An 18,632-nucleotide genomic window follows, 5' to 3' on the forward strand; every position below is an offset into this window, starting at 1 on the left:
CCTCCAGTATTGAGACAGACAGCCTATCTACCCCAGTTGCTGGGGAATATTCGCTGGAGGGTGCTGTTGCCCTCATGTTCTGCTTGTGGGTTTCCCATGGTAGCTGGTTGGCAATTGTATGAACAGAACGCTGGACCCTTGATCTGATCCAGCATGGCTAATCTTCTAGAATCACAGAATAGTAGAGTTGGCAGGGGCCTACAAGGCCATCGAGTCCAACCCCCTGCTCAATCTTATGCTCTTGTAGCGTATTTGTGTGTGTTTCGGGGATGGGGGAGAGCTGAGTGCTGCCTCTGTGTGTGGTGGGTACTGCAGGGAGGGTGTTAGAGCAATATTTATTTATTTATTTATTTATTACATTTTTATACCGCCCCATAGCCGAAGCTCTCTGGGCGGTTCACAAAAATTAAAACCGTGAAGGAGCCAACAATCTAAAAAACACAAATACAAAGTAAAAGCACAACCAGGGTAAAACCACACAGCAGAAATTGATATAGGTTAAAATAGGGAATTCAAACAGCAAAGTTTAAAATTTAAGTCAAATTAGGTGTTTAAAATGCTGAGAAAATAAGAAGGTCTTCAGCTGGCGACGAAAAGAGTACAGTGTAGGTGCTAGACGAACCTGTCTGGGGAGCTCGTTCCACAGCTGGGGTGCCACCGCAGAAAAAGCCCTGCTCCTAGTAGCCACCTGCCTCACTTCCTTTGGCAGGGGCTCACGGAGAAGGGCCCCTGTCACACAGGACAATGGGTGGGTGTGGGTGGGGTGTAGATAGTCAGGACTGACAAGGAGTGATAACTGCAAGGTTTCTAGTCAGACAGGTATGACCAGTGATCTCAGGAATCCTATGGGCACTGTGAGACCGGGCTGTTTTATGCAAAGTGCTCCCAAAAGCCTCCTCTCCATGATTTAAAAGGTTGTCACACAGAGGCAGGCCAGGATCTCTTTTCGATCATCCCAGAGTGCAGGACACGGAATAATGGGCTCAAGTTCAAGGGAGCCAGATTCCGGCTGGACATCAGGAAAAATTTCCTGACTGTTAGAGCAGTACGACAATGGAACCAGTGACCTAGGGAGGTTGTGGGCTCTCCCACACTAGAGGCCTTCAAGAGGCAGCTGGACAACCCTCTGTCAGGGTTGCTTTAGGGTGGGTTCCTGCATTGAGCAGGGGGGTTGACTCAACGGCCTTAGAGGCCCCTTCCAACTCTACTATTCTATGATTTCTCATCACCAGAGATCTCCCTGTTGATCTGTTATGCATGGCTAGAAGCCAGTGAGATGTAGCCTCACTCCAGGCACACGATCACATGACTGTAGTTTCCTCCGCTTTGGGGTTTATTATAGCACTGTGCCAATTCTTTTGAACCCTTTGTTTTTGACCCCTTATTGTGGGTGGAGTGGGTGGGGTGGGGTGGGGGTGGGGAATGGGCCAATGGAAATTGCACCTGAAAATTGGGGGTGGTGGTGAGTTTTTCATAGAAATGTCTCAGTGTAGGATGACCATATGGCCATAGCTAGACCTAAGTTTTATTCTGGGATCGTCCCGGAGTCATCCCTGTGCATCTAAATGACACACAGGGGATCCCGGGATCAGGCAGGGACGACCCCAGGATAAACCTTAGGTCTAGCTAAGGCCTATGAAAAGGGAATTTCAGCAGTGGTCATGCAGCACCTGGTGAAATTCCCTCATCACAACAGTTAAAGCTGCAGGATCCTTGCCCTCTTGAACAGAAACAAGAGTGCAGAGCTCCTGCATCTTTAACGGTTTTGATGAAGAGGGAATTTCACCAGGTGCTGCATGTAGACAAATGGCATCTTCTGAAATTCCCTTTTCTATACAACTGTGAAAGATTTGGGAGCCCTGTCCTCCTTTCCATAGGGTCACCCTATCTCAGTGCGCAGGACTTCCCTGTTTTACCTTATTGCAAAAAGCCAGCTGAAGGGTTCGTGTGCGTTGCATTTTACAAATTTTAGTCCGTTTGGTCCTTGCAACCTCTGCGGCCATTTGGGTTTTCTGAAAAACTCTCTGCCTGAAACCTGAGTGAGATGTTGTTCCTCTTCCTGTTCTTCTTCAAAGAACTTTCAGCAGCAACAAAACAGAGCCAGTGGAAAGTCCCAAGGGAGGAAACATAGAATAGTAGAGTTGGAAGGGCCCTGTAAGGGCATCGTGTCCACCCCCCCTGCTCAATGCAGGAATCAACATTAAAGCATGCATGACAGGTGGTTGTCCAGCTGCCTCTTGAAGGCCTCTAGTGTGGGAGAGCCCACAATAGGCCCCTTCCAACTCTACTATTCTATGATTCTATGATTCTTTCTGGGTTTTTTTTTAAAAAAAGATTGTTCTTATGCAATCAAGAAAATATCCATTCTTTGTTTTTTTTAAATAAATATTTATTTGTTAAAAGAGTAAATGTGCTAAAATCTTTTAAGAGTAAAAAGCAAAACAAAAATGGCCACTCCAGTATATCAAAGGTTTCTCAGGCCGTAGCTAGACCTAAGGTTTATCCCAGGATCATCCTGGGTTCGTCCCTGCCTGAGCGCTGGATGCCCTGTGTGGCACTTAGATGAACAAGTTTGACTCCAGGACAATCCTGGGGTAAACCTTAGGTCTAGCTACGTCCTCAGCATCAGGAATGATTACAACTGATTCCAATTTTGATTCTGTACAAAAAACAAAACAGAGAGAGAGAGAGAGAAACTCCGGTCTACCCATGTCTATTATGAATACTGAATAACACTAGTTTAGTCAATATTTATTTATTACATTTTAATCTGCTCTTTCCACTAAAACTGGTATTCAAGCAAGAAAATACAAATAAAATACAAAACCCATACTTAAAACTTTCTCCTGATGTTCACGATCGTATCTCGGCATGTCTTTCAGATATCTCAGCTTGGCTGCTTCATCGTCGCTTGAAGCTTAACATGGCAAAGACTGAATTGCTTGTTTTTCCTCCTAAACCTTCTCCTCATCTCTCATTCTCTCTTACTGTCAATGATGTTACGCTTACTCCGGTCAAGGAAGCTCGTAGCCTTGGCTTTATCTTCGACTCCTCGCTCTCCTTTATTCCTCATATTGAGGCAGTAGCTAAATCTTGTCGATTTTTCCTGTATAATATTGCCAGGATTCGATCATTTTTGTCTGTCTCTTCTGCCAAGACGCTTGTTCATGCACTGGTTATTTCACGGTTGGACTACTGCAACCTTCTTCTCTCTGGCCTTCCTTCTTCTCACATCAGCCCGTTGGTTTCTGTTCACCACTCTGCCGCAAAGATCATCTTCTTAGCACACCGCTCCGACCATGTTACTCCGCTTCTGAAATCTCTTCATTGGCTTCCAATTCACTTCAGAATCCAATATAAACTTCTCCTGTTAACCTTCAAAGCTTTTCACGGTCTAGCTCCTTCCTATCTCTCCTCTCTCATCTCACACTATTGCCCCGCTCGTGCTCTTCGCTCCTCTGATGCCATGTTTCTCGCCTGCCCAAGGGCCTCTACTTCCCTTGCTCGGCTTCGTCCATTTTCGTCTGCTGCCCCTTACGCCTGGAACGCTCTTCCAGAACATTTGAGAACTACAAGTTCAACCACAGCTTTTAAAGCTCAACTAAAAACTTTTCTTTTTCCTAAAGCTTTTAAAACTTGATGTTGTGCAGACTTCTACTGTTACTTTCTACTGTTAGTTTTTCCCTACCCTGTGCCTGCTTACCCTTCCCTGTACCTGTTGGCATTCTCTTCCCCTCCTTATTGTTTTACTATGATTTTATTAGATTGTAAGCCTATGCGGCAGAGTCTTGCTATTTACTGTTTTACTCTGTACAGCACCATGTACATTGATGGTGCTATATAAATAAATAATAATAATAATAATAATAAAACATCTCAAGGAAGAAATAATAACAAACAGCATCCACCAGATTAAAATGTACTTCCACAAACAATTCGGCTTAAAAGCCAAAAAGCTTAACTGAAGAAAACCTGCCAGCGGACCGTCGAGAGAGATGAAGCTAAAGCATCTATACAATATTTATAAATCCATCAATCGGAGGAGACTTATTTCATTTTAAACTATCCCCCTCCACTTATCTCTGCTTTTGTTATAGGAGAATTTAAAACCCTTTTATCATCTTCAGTTGATGTTGACATATTCGAACTATCAAAAAAAAGAAAGAAAAGGAAATTGGTTTACATAAACATTTATAAAAATTCCAGCCATTTTAATGGTGTATCTCTTGTGTTCTTTCTTTGCGGTATAGCAGAGGTGGCCAACCAGAAACCCTTGACTAAATTTCAAAAGCTATCTGCATGTGTCCAGTTTAGATCTCTGGAAAGGGTGATCTGTCATTTTCCTGGTTTCCCGCTGGGCAGGAAGGAAGGAAGGAAGAGAGAAAAGGGGGCAGGGAAAGAAAAGGTGACCCCACCCACTTTTGGCTCTGATCCCGCCCACCAACCAACGGTAGCCCCACCCACCACCAATATATGTCCCTGAATGATTAACTGTAAGAGATACATAAGATTTCCACTTTGAAGATCTTTCCACATTCCAGGTAGTCATTGGCTGCTCATTGGAGAGTGTTCAGAGGAGGGCAACGAGGATGATCAGGGGGTCTGGAAACAAAGCCCTATGAAGGGAGACTAAAAAACTGGGCATGTTTAGCCTGGAGAAGAGAAGATTGAGGGGACACATGATAGCACTCTTCAAATACTTGAAAGTTTGTCACACAGAGGAGGGCCAGGATCTCTTTTCGATTCTCCCAGAGTGCAGGACATGCAATAACGGGCTCAAGTTAAAGGAAGCCAGATTCTGGGTGGACATCAGGAAAAACTTCCTGACTGTTAGAGCACTACAACAATGGAACCAGTTACCTAGGGAGGTTGTGGGCTCTCCCGCACTCGAGGCCTTCAAGAGGCAACTGGACAACCATCTGTCAGGGATGCTTTAGGGTGGATTCCTGCATTGAGCAGGGGGTTGGACTCGATGGCCTTGGTGGTGGGTGGTGCTACAGTCGGTTGGAGCCCTCCTCCGGTCAACATTCCTACCTCTGGTTGCTGAAGTTTATTCCATCACTCTGAGCATTTTTATGGTTTTTCTCCTGTGTTCTTTGATGTATAGTAAGCTTTTCATTCTGACAGATGTTTGGGAGAGCTGTGGTTCTCCGGAAGTCATTCCCCAATGATAGCCGTTATCATCCTTGACCATTGGCCAGGCTTGCTGGTGCTGATGGGATCTGGAGTTCAACAACTTCTGGAGGGGCACAGCTTCTCCAGCCCTGCTCTATGTATTTAAATGGTTTCTCTCCTGCATGGATTCTTTGGTGTGTAGTAAGAGCATCTATCCGGCTAAAGCTCTTTCCACACTCCAGGCATTTAAATGGTTTCTCTCCTGTGTGAATCCTCAGGTGTGAAATAAGTTTCCCACTCTGGCGGAAGCACTTTCCACACTCCAGACATTTGAATGGTTTCTCCCCTGTATGGATTCCTTGATGGGAGCTAAGCTGCCTACTCTGCCGGAAACGCTTTCCACACTCCAGACATTCATATGGTTTCTCTCCTGCAAGAAGCTTATGGATCTTTGCATGTGAATTAAGGCTTTTACAATCAGTGAAGCCCTTTCCACACTCCAAGCATTTAAATAGTTTCTTCCCTGTGTGTATTCTGAGATGTAAAGTAAGGCTGGAGCTCTGACTGAAGCTCTTTCCGCACTCCAGACATTGAAAGGGTTTCTGCTCTGCATGAATTCTCTGGTGAGTAGTAAGGTTTGTCCTCTGATTGAAACTCTTTCCACACTCCAGGCATTTAAATGGTTTCTCCTCTGTGTGGATTCTCTGATGAGTAGAAAGGTGTACTCTCTGAGTGAAGCTCTTCCCACACTCCAGACACTGAAATGGTTTCTCCTCTCTGTGGATTCTCTGATGAGTAGTAAGGTGCGTCCTCTGACTGAAGCCCTTTCCACACTCTAGGCATTTAAATGGTTTCTCCTCTGTGTGGATTCTCTGATGAGTAGTTAGGTTTGTCCTCTGATTGAAGCTCTTTCCACACTCTAGGCACTTAAATGGTTTCTCCTCTGTGTGGATTCTCTGATGCGTGGTAAGGTGGGTCTTCTGACTGAAGCTCTTTTCACACTCCAGGCACTTAAATGGTTTCTCCTCGGCATGAATTTTCTGGTGAGTAGTAAGGTTTGTCCTCTGACTGAAGCTCTTTCCACACTCCAGGCACTGAAATGGTTTCTCTCCGGTGTGACTTCTTTTATGTGAAGTAAGTTTCCCATTCCGACTGAAGCTCTTTCCACACTCCAGGCATTTAAATGGTTTCTCCTTTGTATGAATTATTTGAGAGGAGGTCATGTTTGTCCTCTGACGAAAGCATTCATAGGGTTTCTCCACTGCGTGGGTTTTCTGATGATTCTCAAGGCTTGTTTTACGAGCAAACCTTTCCCCACACACAAAACACTCGTTCCTTCGTCCTCCTTTGCCTGTTTTTTGATGGACTGGAATTTCATGGAAATCACCATCCTCCTTAATTTGATTTTCCTCCTGTTTCTCCACTCCGTCTTGATTTCCAACATTCCCTTCCAAGTCTGGACATGTATTGCTTTCCGCCAACACTTGGTGTCCTTCCCTTCCATTTGCTCCTTCCCATGCATCCCTTGCTGAAATAGAGAGAGAGAGAGAGAAACCAAATGTGAGAAACGGACTTCAAATTGGGGAATGAAACAAGCCAACTACTGTAAAGAAAAAACACTGGGAGATAAATAGCTTCATCACACCAGGGTTATACTGTGCAATCACTGTGAATTGCGAGCAAAGGACTCCGAAGTTTTCCAGCTTGTAATCTGTTTTGACTGTGAAGTACTCCCACGCATCCTGCATTAATTGTGCTATAAAGCCAAAAGAACCAACCTAACTAGCTCTTAATTAGTTTATCTTTTGTTGTTCGCTGAGTGGCCACTGGGGGCGCAGGAGGAGGATTGGATATGCTTAAAGGATAAATTAAACAAATGCTTATTATTATTTATTTATTTATTTATTTATATAGCACCATCAATGTACATGGTGCTGTACAGAGTAAAACAGTAAATAGCAAGACCCTGCCGCATAGGCTTACATTCTAATAAAATCATAATAAAACAATAAGGAGGGGAAGAGAATGCAAACAGGCACAGGGTAGGGTAAACAGGCACAGGGTAGGGTAAAACTAACAGTATAAAGTCTGCACAACATCAAGTTTTAAAAGCTTTAGGAATAAGAAAAGTTTTTAGCTGAGTTTTAAAAGCTGCGGTTGAACTTGCAGTTCTCAAATGTTCTGGAAGAGCGTTCCAGGCATAAGGGGCAGCAGAAGAAAATGGACGAAGCCGAGCAAGGGAAGTAGAGACCCTTGGGCAGGCGAGAAACATCTGCGTAGGTTTTAAAGATAAAAACATCAAAATTGGTGCAGTGATAGATATTATGGAGAGTTTTAAGCATACCAAAATTGAATCGGATTGGGTCATCCGTTAATTTTTAATGATTTTTTACATTTCCCCCCTTAAACCCTTTTCCTGGTATGCAAAGGACCTCAGGAGCGCTGCCGCCCGGGGTGTGATTTAGCTAGTAACAACAACAACGACGATAATTCAAGGGAAACAGGTATGTGGGATGAAGCCTAAAAACCAGCTTGCCTTCAAAGACATGGAGGGAAGGCAGATCCTGCCACAAACCAGACACCCCCCAGATGTCTCCCAACATCCATAGCCAGCATTGACCAATGACAAGAATTATAATCTTGGGAAACTTCAATTCAAAGAGAATATACTGTTGACCAGGAATGGTTATTAGATGGAAGATTTGCAGAACTGGAAACCAGAAGAATGATAGAATCATAGAATAGCAGAGCTGGAAGGGGCCTACAAGGCCATCAAGTCCAACCCCCTGCTCAATGCAGGAATCCACCCTACAGCATCCCTGACAGAAGGTTGTCCAGCTGCCTCTTGAAGGCCTCTAGTGTGGGAGAGCCCACAACCTCCCTAGGTAACTGGTTCCATTGTCGCACTGCTCTAACTGCCAGGAAATTTTTCCTGATGTCCAACCGAAATCTGGCTTCCTGTCACTTGTGCTCGTTATTCCATGTCCTGCACTCTGGGAGGATCAAGAAGAGATCCTGGCCCTCCTCTGCGTGACAACCTTTGAAGTATATGAAGAGTGCTATCATGTCTCCCCTCAATCTTCTTCTCCAGGCTAAACATGCCCAGTTCTTTCAGTCTCTCCTCATAGGGCTTTGTTTCCAGACCCCTGATCATCCTGGTTGCCCTCCTCTGAACACACTCCAGCTTGTCTGCATCCTTCTTGAATTGTGGAGCCCAGAACCGGACGCACTACTCTAGATGAAGCCTAACCAGGGCTGAATAGAGAGGAACCAGGACCTCACGTGATTTGGAAGCTATACTTCTATTAATGCAGCCCAAAATAGCATTTGCCTTTCTTGCAGCCATATCGCACTGTTGGCTCATATTCAGCTTGTGATCTACAACAATTCCAAGATCCTTCTCGTTTGTAGTATTGCTGAGCCAAGAATCCCCCATCTTGTAACTGTGCCTTTGGTTTATATTTCCTAGATGTAGAACTTGGCATTTATCCCTATTAAATGTCATTCTGTTGTTTTTAGCCCAGCACTCCAGCCTATCAAGATCACTTTGAAGTTTGTTTCTATCTTCCAGGGTATTAGCTATCCCACCCAATTTTGTGTCATCGAAAAATTTGTTCCCTGCACCTCATCATACAAATCATTAATAAAAATGTTGAAGAGCACTGGGTCCAGGACTGAGCCCTGCGGTACCCCACTCGTTGCCTCTCCCCAATTTGAGAAGAGTTGCCAAAACTTAGGGCTTTTCTACATGAGGTTTTAAACCAATCCCTTTACCATGATTTCTCCTTCCGGATACTCTGTGGGATTCAGATCAGCTCCTTTTCATGTGTTTTTTCCTTCTGCCTTTCTATATGTTCCATTGCTTGACCACTAGGTGATGCTGTGGCATAGCGGAATTGCAGAAACACATGAGGATTTCATGCCACCATCATGGAAATACCAGACTTTCCTCGTTAGAAAAAAACTCCACTAAAATGGTTGCGAAGCACAGGGGAAGCCCTGGAGGTTGACAAAATCATGTAAACTACCATGAGTGAGGAGTCACGACTGCACCATAAATGCCTCCTGTAGAAAGGCTCTCAGGTGGGGAAGCCAGTGAGTCTCTCTCCTGACCCTGATTCCGCTCACAACTACCCGAGACTTGAGATCTGTTGGAGGAGCTCTTCTCCGCATCCCACCACTGCAACATATATGCTTTGATAGGACAAGGGAGAGGGCTTTCTCTGTTGTGGCACCCCGATTGTGGAATGCCCTCCCCTTGGAGGCCCGACTGGCACCAACACTGATTTCATTGCGACACCAAGTAAAAACATGGCTTTTTCACAAAGCCGTTGATGGTTAAACTAACTAAGATGGCAAATTGTTTTAACTGTTTTAACTGCTTTTAAATTATATTTTGTTTTAACTTGGTTCATGGTTTAATTTCTTTTTAACTGTGCATATTTATTGTTTTATACTGTATGCTTTTATCTGTACACCACTGAGATCTTAATGATATAGGGCGGGATATAAATGCTTTAAATAAATAAATAAATAAATAAATAAATAAATAAATAAACTCAGCTCAACAGGAAATGATGTGCCTGTGGAATTATCACAAAAGGCAATGGGACTTCTCTGCCCACAGTTCTCAACCCACACACGTCTTCTTTTCCCCCCTGGAAGTTTTTGAAGATTCCTTACCATTCCTCCATGGTGCAAGGTCACCAGATGAATATTTTACACATTTATCTATCCAAATTTAGGATTTGGATCCTGCTTTTTGGTTAAAGAAGGTTCCCCCAAATACTACTCACAGCAAATAAAATGACAAAAATAAAATGAATAAAATGACCAGCCAAACCAGATTAAAACAAAAGGCATCTAGCATCAGCAATAAAAGCAATCTTGGTCCACTGGAACAGCATGGTCTTCCTGACTGTTAGAGCAGTACGACAATGGAACCAGTGACCTAGGGAGGTTGTGGGCTCTCCCACACTAGAGGCCTTCAAGAGGCAGCTGGACTACCATCTGTCAGGGATGCTTTAGGGTGGATTCCTGCATTGAGCAGGCGGTTGGACTCGATGGCCTTGTAGGCCCCCTCCAGGTCTGCTATTCTATGATTCTATGATCCCAGAACCTCCAAAGGAAACAAGGAAACATCATTTGGCTCTGATGCCTCTTCATATGTGCCTAATTCAGGACCTTCGGGTAGGGATTTCCATCTCTGCAGAGAGCTCTGAACCCAGCCAGGCCAGAAGGAAGCCGTGCTGGAAGGCCCCTGACCACAGACTTCCTTACCAGTAAATACTGAGAAGAACAGGAATAGAAACTTCCCAGCGCTGATCGAGAAAGGCAGAAAGAGGATCCTCACCCAGAGAAGCCAAGTTCCCATAAATCTCCGCCATAACTTCCCCGTGCAGAGCCCTCTGGCCCGGATCCAGCAGCGCCCACTCCTCCTCTGTGAAATGCACAGCCACCTCCTTGAAGGTCACCGGCCCCTGAAAGGAGGATTAGAAAACATGTTCTTGGAGGAGATAATGTCATCATCCCAAAAGTTGAGTTTCTAGGGGGTACTCCCCACACAACATGGTCTAACTCCACAGTTGTGTGTGACTGTTGGCTACCGTGGAGTTGAGTAAAAATTAACGCAGCCTTTGAGTGACAGTTCCTCCACCCATCAGCCACAGCTGTGAATTTATTTATATATTTATTGCATTTCTATATTTATTTGCATAAATTTATTTGCATTTCTATATTTATTTATTGCATTTCTATACTGCCCAATAGCCGGAGCTCTCTGGACAGTGAAAAAACAATCCCGGTGGCTCCCCTAGAACGGCACTTGCTCCATTCACCGCTCTTGCCAGGGAACTCTGTAGCCAGTGGGAAAGACAACTCAACGAAATGGAAATGTGGGCTCTCCCTTACTAGAGGCCTTCAAGAGGCAGCTGGACAACCATCTGTCAGGGATGCTTTAGGGTGGATTCCTGCATTGAGCAGGGGGTTGGACTCGATGGCCTTGTAGGCCCCTTCCAACTCTGCTATTCTATGATTCTATGATTCTAGAAATGCCCTAAGCTTCCCGAGAGGCAGTTCAACATTTCAGAACGAGGGGAAAACATACAAAAGCTTGAAAGGCACCAAATGATCAGTGGTCATCGGCCAGGAAAAGGGGGCATGGCTCCCCGGGGAACCCCGGCGGGTGAGGTTTAAATCCCAGGCCTGAAGTCCTCCATCTCTGCTCCATTCTTTTCCCTACCTGATCTGGCTGTACAGTAACTGATCCCATTCTGCCATGAGAATGCCTGGAAGGAAACGCTGGAGCAATTCCACCACCTACGAGGGAGGGAGGAGAATAATGATAATGATAATGATGATAATGATGATGATGATGATGATGATGATGATGATGATGATGATGATGATGATAATAATAATAATAATAATAATATTTCTTACCATCCTCTCCCTCTGGATCGAGGCAGGGAACAACATCAAATATAAAAATACTATAAAGTATATAAAACTGATTAAAAATATATCATCATCAACTTTATTACAGACACTGACCAGACTTTGCACATACAAGAGAGTAGGGCGAAATTACATCCAGAGTTGAAAAGTATGCAGCAGAATCAATTTTGGAGAGACCTTATTCTCATAGCATTCAAAAAGAATTTTGCAAAAGCCTCAATTGCATCTCTGTCCTCTGTGGCCCTGAAGCAATGAAGAAGGGCATGAATTTCTAGCAATAATTTCTCTCTAATCTTTGTATGAAAACAACAACAGAGTAAAACGTGGACAACTGTTTCAATTTCGTTGCTTCCACATGGGCACAGGTGGACATGAAAAGTGATTTTCTGAAACCTCTCCTGCAACAGAGTAGATGGCAGGACATTAAATCTTCCCAGAGTTAGTGAGCACCGATATTTAGGTATATTGAGCGTTGAAAGATATTTTGCTTCTACCATTTAAAATATAAATAAAACTACTACATTATTAAAATAACAGCCAGACATTTTAAAATTCGGCTAGTTAGCCCTGCTGAAGAGATCAGTCTTTATTGCTTTTTTAAATTCAGAAAGACTGATCTCTCCCGGCAGGCCATTCCACAGTCTGGGAGAGGCAGAAGAGAAGGTCCTCTGGGTTATGGTTGTCAGCCTAGTTTTCACTGATGGAAGGAAGTTCACCCCAGAGGACCTGAGTGTGCGAGGTGGATTGTATGGGAGAAGGCAATCCCGCAGGTAACCTGGACCCAAACCATGCAGGGCTTTAAAGGAGGCAGGAAGACGTTTTATTCTTGATACGCACCTGGCATTTCCATTCCAGGCTCAAAACCAATCTGCTTCCCACAATACTTTTGGGCACAACATGCTAATTTATAAAGAACAAATCTATTTAAAACAAAGTTTAATACAAGATCCCAGCGGAAGCTGGTTTCAGGCAGCCAGCTAGGGTTGACTCAGCCTTCCATCCTTCCGAGGTCGGTAAAATGAGTACCCAGCTAGCTGGGAGAAAGGTAATAACGGACGGGGAAGGCAACGGCAAACCACCCCACTATAAGGCCTACCAAGAAAACGTCAGTGAAAGCTGGTGTCCCTCCAAGAGTCACTAATGACTCAGTGCTTGCATGAGAGGTTCCTTTCCTTTCCTTTCCTTTCCTTTCCTCTGGAATGTGGACCTTGGTAGATGCCCCACAATGCCAACTTCTGGAATCTCCCCAACACAGGCTCAAGAGGAACACAAAAGCAGCTCATAGATTTCAGGAATAGCCCAAGGCAGGGAGGCCAAATTGAAATACACCCTATCAGACCTTACCCAGTAAGGTAGCATCTGTGTCACCCTCTTCCACAATCCACCTGAACAGTGGCCTCTGTGTGGTGTCCGACGGAGCCTTCTCTGCCTGAGAGAAATCCATGGCTGCTTTGGCGAACATCCCCTGGACCTGGAACAGGAGAGAAAAGCCCAGGAAAGGGAGGGGCATGAGGAATTATATTTATATCCCACCTTTTTCCCCTGCAAGGAACCCAAGGCGGCTTACATAATCCTCCTCTCCATTTTATCCTGACGACAACCCTGCGAGGTAGTTTAGGCGGAGAGTCAGTGACTGGCCCAAAGTCACCCAATGAGCGTCCACGGCTGAGTGGGGACTAGAACCCGGATCTCCCAACTCCCACTCCAACACTCCAACAAGGGAGAGGGCTTCCTTAGTGGTGGCTCCCCATTTATGGAATGACCTCCTTGACAAGGCCTGCCTGGCGCCAACTAAGAGCCAGTGTGGCAAAGCGGTTTGACCGTTCTAGCATTTTTAATGTATATTTTAATACATTTTGTAAGTGACCTGTGTGATTGTTAAGATAACTGGAGGAGGCCTTGTTGGTTCGACTACAAATTGCAGACTGTCATCTTCCAGCAACCCAAAAATGGCCTTTCTCTGTGGTGGCACCCACCTTGAGGAGTTATCACCCCCTGGTATTCAGGAAATGTCAACTGTTGGCACACTTTAGGCACCAATTAAAGATCCATCTCTTCACCCAGCCCTTCCGTGAGTGAGCGTGCTGCCTACTTTGTTAGTTAATTGTGGTGTTGTGAGTATTGGCTTTAACGCTTTTATCAATATTTCATATAAACGTTATAGCAACGATTATAAATTGTAACATATATTACACTGTATTTCAATGCACTGAATTTTCATCTCCTTTTAAATCATTCTGATTTATATATATATATATATATAATAAGCAGTAAATTAATCAATTGAATAATAGAAACAACATTCCACACATTTACAAACCCCTGGAGTTATCAGGATGCAATTCTCTCTCACCTTATGCCCTTTCTGTTCCTCCTCCTCTGCCTGGCTCAGGAGGAAGCCTTCTGCCAGGGCCACCGCCTGGGAACTGGTCTCCGCTCCACATTCTCTGACCCAGCTCTCCATCTCCGGGGGGAGGACAGCCAGGAACTGCTCCAGAACCACCAGGTCCAGCATCTGAGTTTTCGTGTTTCTCTCTGGCTTCAGCCACTGGCAGCAAAGGTGGTGGAGTCGGCTGCAAACCTCTCGGGGGTCCTCGGCTTCCTGGTAGCAGAAGGTCTTGAAGTGCTGGTGCTCCATGTCTGAGCAGGGGTTGCTCCCAGTCTGCTTCTCCTGCACTCTTCCTTCCCAGGGCTCTGCACTGCTCCCTTCCTGGATGTTTTCTGCTTCAGGGCCTGCAACGCTTTGCTCTTCCATCTTCACGCTCTTCTCCATCTCCGCTCCCACCAGGACTCAAAAGGTCTCTTTCCTTGGCTGCCAATTTCTCTCTTCAGGCAAGGACTGTCCTGGAGGAATTAAAATGGAGGAGCTGCATGAATTAAATACAGCTGTGGCCAGCTTAATACCCAGGACCTGTCTCCAATGGGTCTCTATAACTCCGGTCCCACAGGAATAAGGCTCTGGGTTGAAAATAAGGTTCTGATAGGGTGACCATATGAAAAGGAGGACAGGGCTCCTGTAACTTTAACAGTTGCATAGAAAATGGAATTTCAGCAGGTGTCGTTTGCATATATGGAGAACCTAGTGAAATTCCCTCTTCATCACAACAGTTCAAGCTATACTAGAGTGACCAGATTTAAAAGAGGGCAGGGCTCCTGCAGCTTTAACTGTTGTGATGACGAGGGAATTTCACCAGGTTCTCCATATATACAAATGACACCTGCTGAAATTCCCTTTTCTATGCAACTGTTAGATACAGGAGCCCTGTCCTCTTTTTCATAGGGTCACCATAGGTTCTGACTCTGCCCCAATCAGAGAGAGGGTGTAACCTGAACTGCCTTAAGACTTTTAAAAACTCTAATAAAATAATTAAGATGAATTCAGCAACATGTTGGAGAGGTTGTCAAGAGAAAGGAACGTATTTACATATGTGGTGGGAATGTGAATTTGTACAAAAATTATGGAAAATGGTGTTTAAAGAGATAAAAGAAATTTTAGGAATGGAGATTGAAGAGACACTGATAGTGGCATTGTTATCAATGTATGGAGAATTGAAATGCAATCAAGAGACAAAAGAAATGATAACGAATTTGTTGACAGCAGCAAGACTAATGATATCTAGGAACTGGACGGTTCAAGGGGATTATCATATAGAAGATTGGTACAAAGAAATATGGGATATTGTTATTAATGATAAATTAACATGTAACATAAAAGTTAGAAAAGGAATGATAAAAATGAATGATTTTGAAGGAATATGGAAACAGTTTTTAGAATTTGTACTATTAAAGTGGAGAGGGAAAACACCTCCAGAGGAAGTAATGAGATTTTGGAAATATGAATAAGATCCCGTGGTTGGAGGGGCCACACTCATGTTAATTATGATTATGTTAAAGGGAATTAAGTTAGAACATATGTTAATAAATTGTTTTCTTTATATTATATGTATTATGGGGTATTGTTTTATATTGTATTGTTTGGATGTATTAAAAAAATAAAAAATATAAAGACTTTTAAAAGCTCTGCTGACAATTCCAAGGGGAAGAGAGAGGCGTTTTACAAAGGTCTGAGGCACCTCTATCTAAATCTATCGCATGCCCTAAGCAGGAAGATGTTTTAGAATATCTTAATAATTCCAGCATGTGTCCCAGGCTTCTCTCCCATCAGGGAGATGAACACCCAGAGTAGAAGGGACAATACGGGCTAGGAATGAGGAAAATGGGGAATAATTCCCCCTAAGAGGCACAAACGACCCCAAACAGTCACCTGCTTCACAACCAGAGAATTTTATTTACTTCATTTACTTTAATACATTTCTACGTCGTCCAGTAGCCAAGGCTCTCTGGGCAGTTCACATCAATTAAAAGCACAAAACGCAGAACGATAAAACGTAATATAAAAGTTTAAAACTACACTACAAAAAGAAGTAAAGCACCGAAAAGTGCAAAAGAAGAACCATGCCACATCAGATTAAGGATCCATCTAGTCTGTTCGCACAGTGGTCGAACAAGCTGTTGATCAGAGACCCACAAGGCAGGACACGGTGCAACACCACCCTCCCACCCATGTTCCCCAGCTAATTCGGCCCTGGTTAGGCCTCATCTAGAGTGTTGCGTCCAGTTCTGGGCTCCACAAATCAAGAAGGATGCAGACAAGCTGGAGCGTGTTCAGAGGAGGGCAACCAGGATGATCAGGGGTCTGGAAACAAAACCCTATGAGGAGAGACTGAAAGAACTGGGCCTGTTTAGCCTGGAGAAGAGAAGATGGAGGGGAGACATGATGGCACTCTTCAAATACTTAAAAGGTTGTCATACAGAGGAGGGCCAGGATCTCTTCTCGATCCTCCCAGAGTGCAGGACACAGAATAACAGGCTCAAGTTACAGGAAGCCAGATTCCAGCTGGACATCAGGAAAAACTTCCTGACTGTTAGAGCAGTACGACAATGGAATATGTCACCTAGGGAGGTTGTGGGCTCTCCCACACTAGAGGCAGCTGAACAACCACCTGTCAGGGATGCTTTAATGTGGATTCCTGCATTGAGCAGGGGGTTGGACTCGATGGCCTTCTAGGCCCCTTCCAACTCTGCTATTCTCTGATTCTACTAGGGTATATAGGCTGAATTCCTTGGATACCAGACGTAGCACATAGCCATTGCTGCATTAATAGCCTTCTCCTCCAGGAATTTATCCAACCCCCTTTTAAAGCCATCCAAATTGGTGGCCATCACTACATCTTGTGGTAGTGAGTTCCAGGGTTTAACTCTGTGCTGTGTGAAGGATTTCCTTTTATCTGTCCATTCAGCTTCATGAGAGGACCCCATTGGGTTCGAGCATTATAGAAGAGGGAGAAAAATGTCTCCCTATCCTCTTTCTCCACATTGAACATAATTTCGTCCACCTCTATCATATCTCCCCTGACTCACTTTTATTCCATGCTAAACAACCCCAGCAATTTTTATTTGCTTTATTAGAAGACAAGGGGGCAGGGGATTTAGCGAACCATCACCGCGCTCTTCCTTTGAGCACTCTTGCTTACAAGTGCAGCACCTGACCCCCACCCCGATCGCTTCCACAAGATGACTCCCTTTAGGGTCCTTCACCCTCTCCCCAAATTCTCCAGTCGGACACCATGGGCTGGGCCAACAAGGGGCGGCTTTTGGTTCTGATGTCTGCAGGGCAGTGCATCCTGGCTCTCCAGGTTTTAGCCAGACCCAATCAGGACTCCAAAGTAGCCCTCCAGGGTGCTGAGCGCCTCCACAGGTTGCAATCCTACCGGTGCAGCTTAAGAACATAAGAAGTGCTCTTATGCTGGATCAGACCAAGGGTCCATATAGTCCAGCACTCTGTTCACACAGCTGCCAACCAGCTGTCGAACCAGATCAGGGGTCTGGAAACAAAGCCCTATGAAGAGAGACTGAAAGAACTGGGCATGTTTAGCCTGGAGAAGAGAAGACTGAGGGGAGACATGAGAGCACTCTTCAAATACTTCAAAGGTTGTCACACACAAGAGGGCCAGGATCTCTTCTCGATCCTCCCAGAGTGCAGGACACGGAATAACGGGCTCAAGATAAAGGAAGCCAGATTCCAGCTGGACATCAGGAAAAACTTCCTGACTGTTAGAGCAGTACGACAATGGAACCAGTGACCTAGGGAGGTTGTGGGCTCTCCCACACTAGAGGCCTTCAAGAGGCAGCTGGACAACCATCTGTCAGGGATGCTTTAGGGTGGATTCCTGCATTGACTTGATGGCCTTGTAGGCCCCTTCCAACTCTGCTATTCTATGATTCTATGAAAGCAGAACATGGTGCAACAGCACCCTCCCACCCATGTTCCCCAGCAACTGGTGCACACAGGCTTACTGCCTGGAATACTGGAGATAGCACACAACCATCAGGGCTAGTAGCCATGGCTAGCCTTCTCCTCCAGGAATTGATCCAACCCCCTTTTAAAGCCATCCAAATGGGTGGCCGTCACTACATCTTGTGGCAGTGAGTTCCATCATTTAACTCTGCGCGGTGTGAAGAAGCCCTTCCTTTTATTTGTCCTGGATCTCCCACCCATCAGCTTCATGGGGTGACCCCGCTCGGCATCCCAAAGTCCCCCTCACTCTGCCAGAGAAGGGAAAAGGGAGGGGGTGCAACAGCTGTCTGGAATCCTCCCCACCGGCTGGAGGTGGGACATGCCCCGATGCCGGGAGAGGGTTTGGGCGCTTGCCTTAGCAGAGAGGTAGGCACAAGCTGCAAGCGTTTTGCGGCACGGAGAAGCCCCCCGAGAGGGGAGCCGGGAGGCTCCAGCGCCCAGCCCACCTCGCCCTGGGGGAAAGTGGGGTGCATGGGTGGGGGTACATGCTTTGCCCTCCCTCCCACCCACCTGCCTGGCTTTTGTCTCCTCCACTCCCCGCTCTACACTCACACGATCCACGGCGGAGACAGCAGGAGCGCGCAGGGGCCGCGCCGGCCCGTGGGAAAATCGGGCGCTCCTTTCCCAGGGAGAGCAGGGGGGGGAGTAGCGGGGTGGGGGGGAGGAAGTGAGCGGGCCCCATTCACAAATCCCCCTCCTGAGC

At 45.3% G+C, this 18,632-nt stretch overlaps 1 protein-coding gene across 1 annotated transcript; it reads right to left on the bottom strand.

Moving 5' to 3' along the window:
* Nucleotides 1-4,937: 4,937 nt before the first annotated feature.
* On the bottom strand, nt 4,938-18,566 carry LOC134396335 (zinc finger protein ZFP2-like). Its single transcript, XM_063122800.1, has 6 exons — nt 18,482-18,566; nt 13,925-14,415; nt 12,916-13,042; nt 11,357-11,433; nt 10,469-10,595; nt 4,938-6,643 (listed from the first exon to the last, which is right to left on the bottom strand). The coding sequence occupies exons 2-6, from the start codon at nt 14,342-14,344 to the stop codon at nt 5,181-5,183; spliced, it is 2,214 nt and encodes a 737-aa protein (XP_062978870.1). The 5' UTR covers nt 14,345-14,415; nt 18,482-18,566; the 3' UTR covers nt 4,938-5,180.
* Between the last annotated feature and the right edge of the window lie 66 nt (nt 18,567-18,632).

Source organism: Elgaria multicarinata, chromosome 3 (genome assembly GCF_023053635.1).
Source record: "Elgaria multicarinata webbii isolate HBS135686 ecotype San Diego chromosome 3, rElgMul1.1.pri, whole genome shotgun sequence".
NCBI lineage: Eukaryota > Metazoa > Chordata > Lepidosauria > Squamata > Anguidae > Elgaria > Elgaria multicarinata.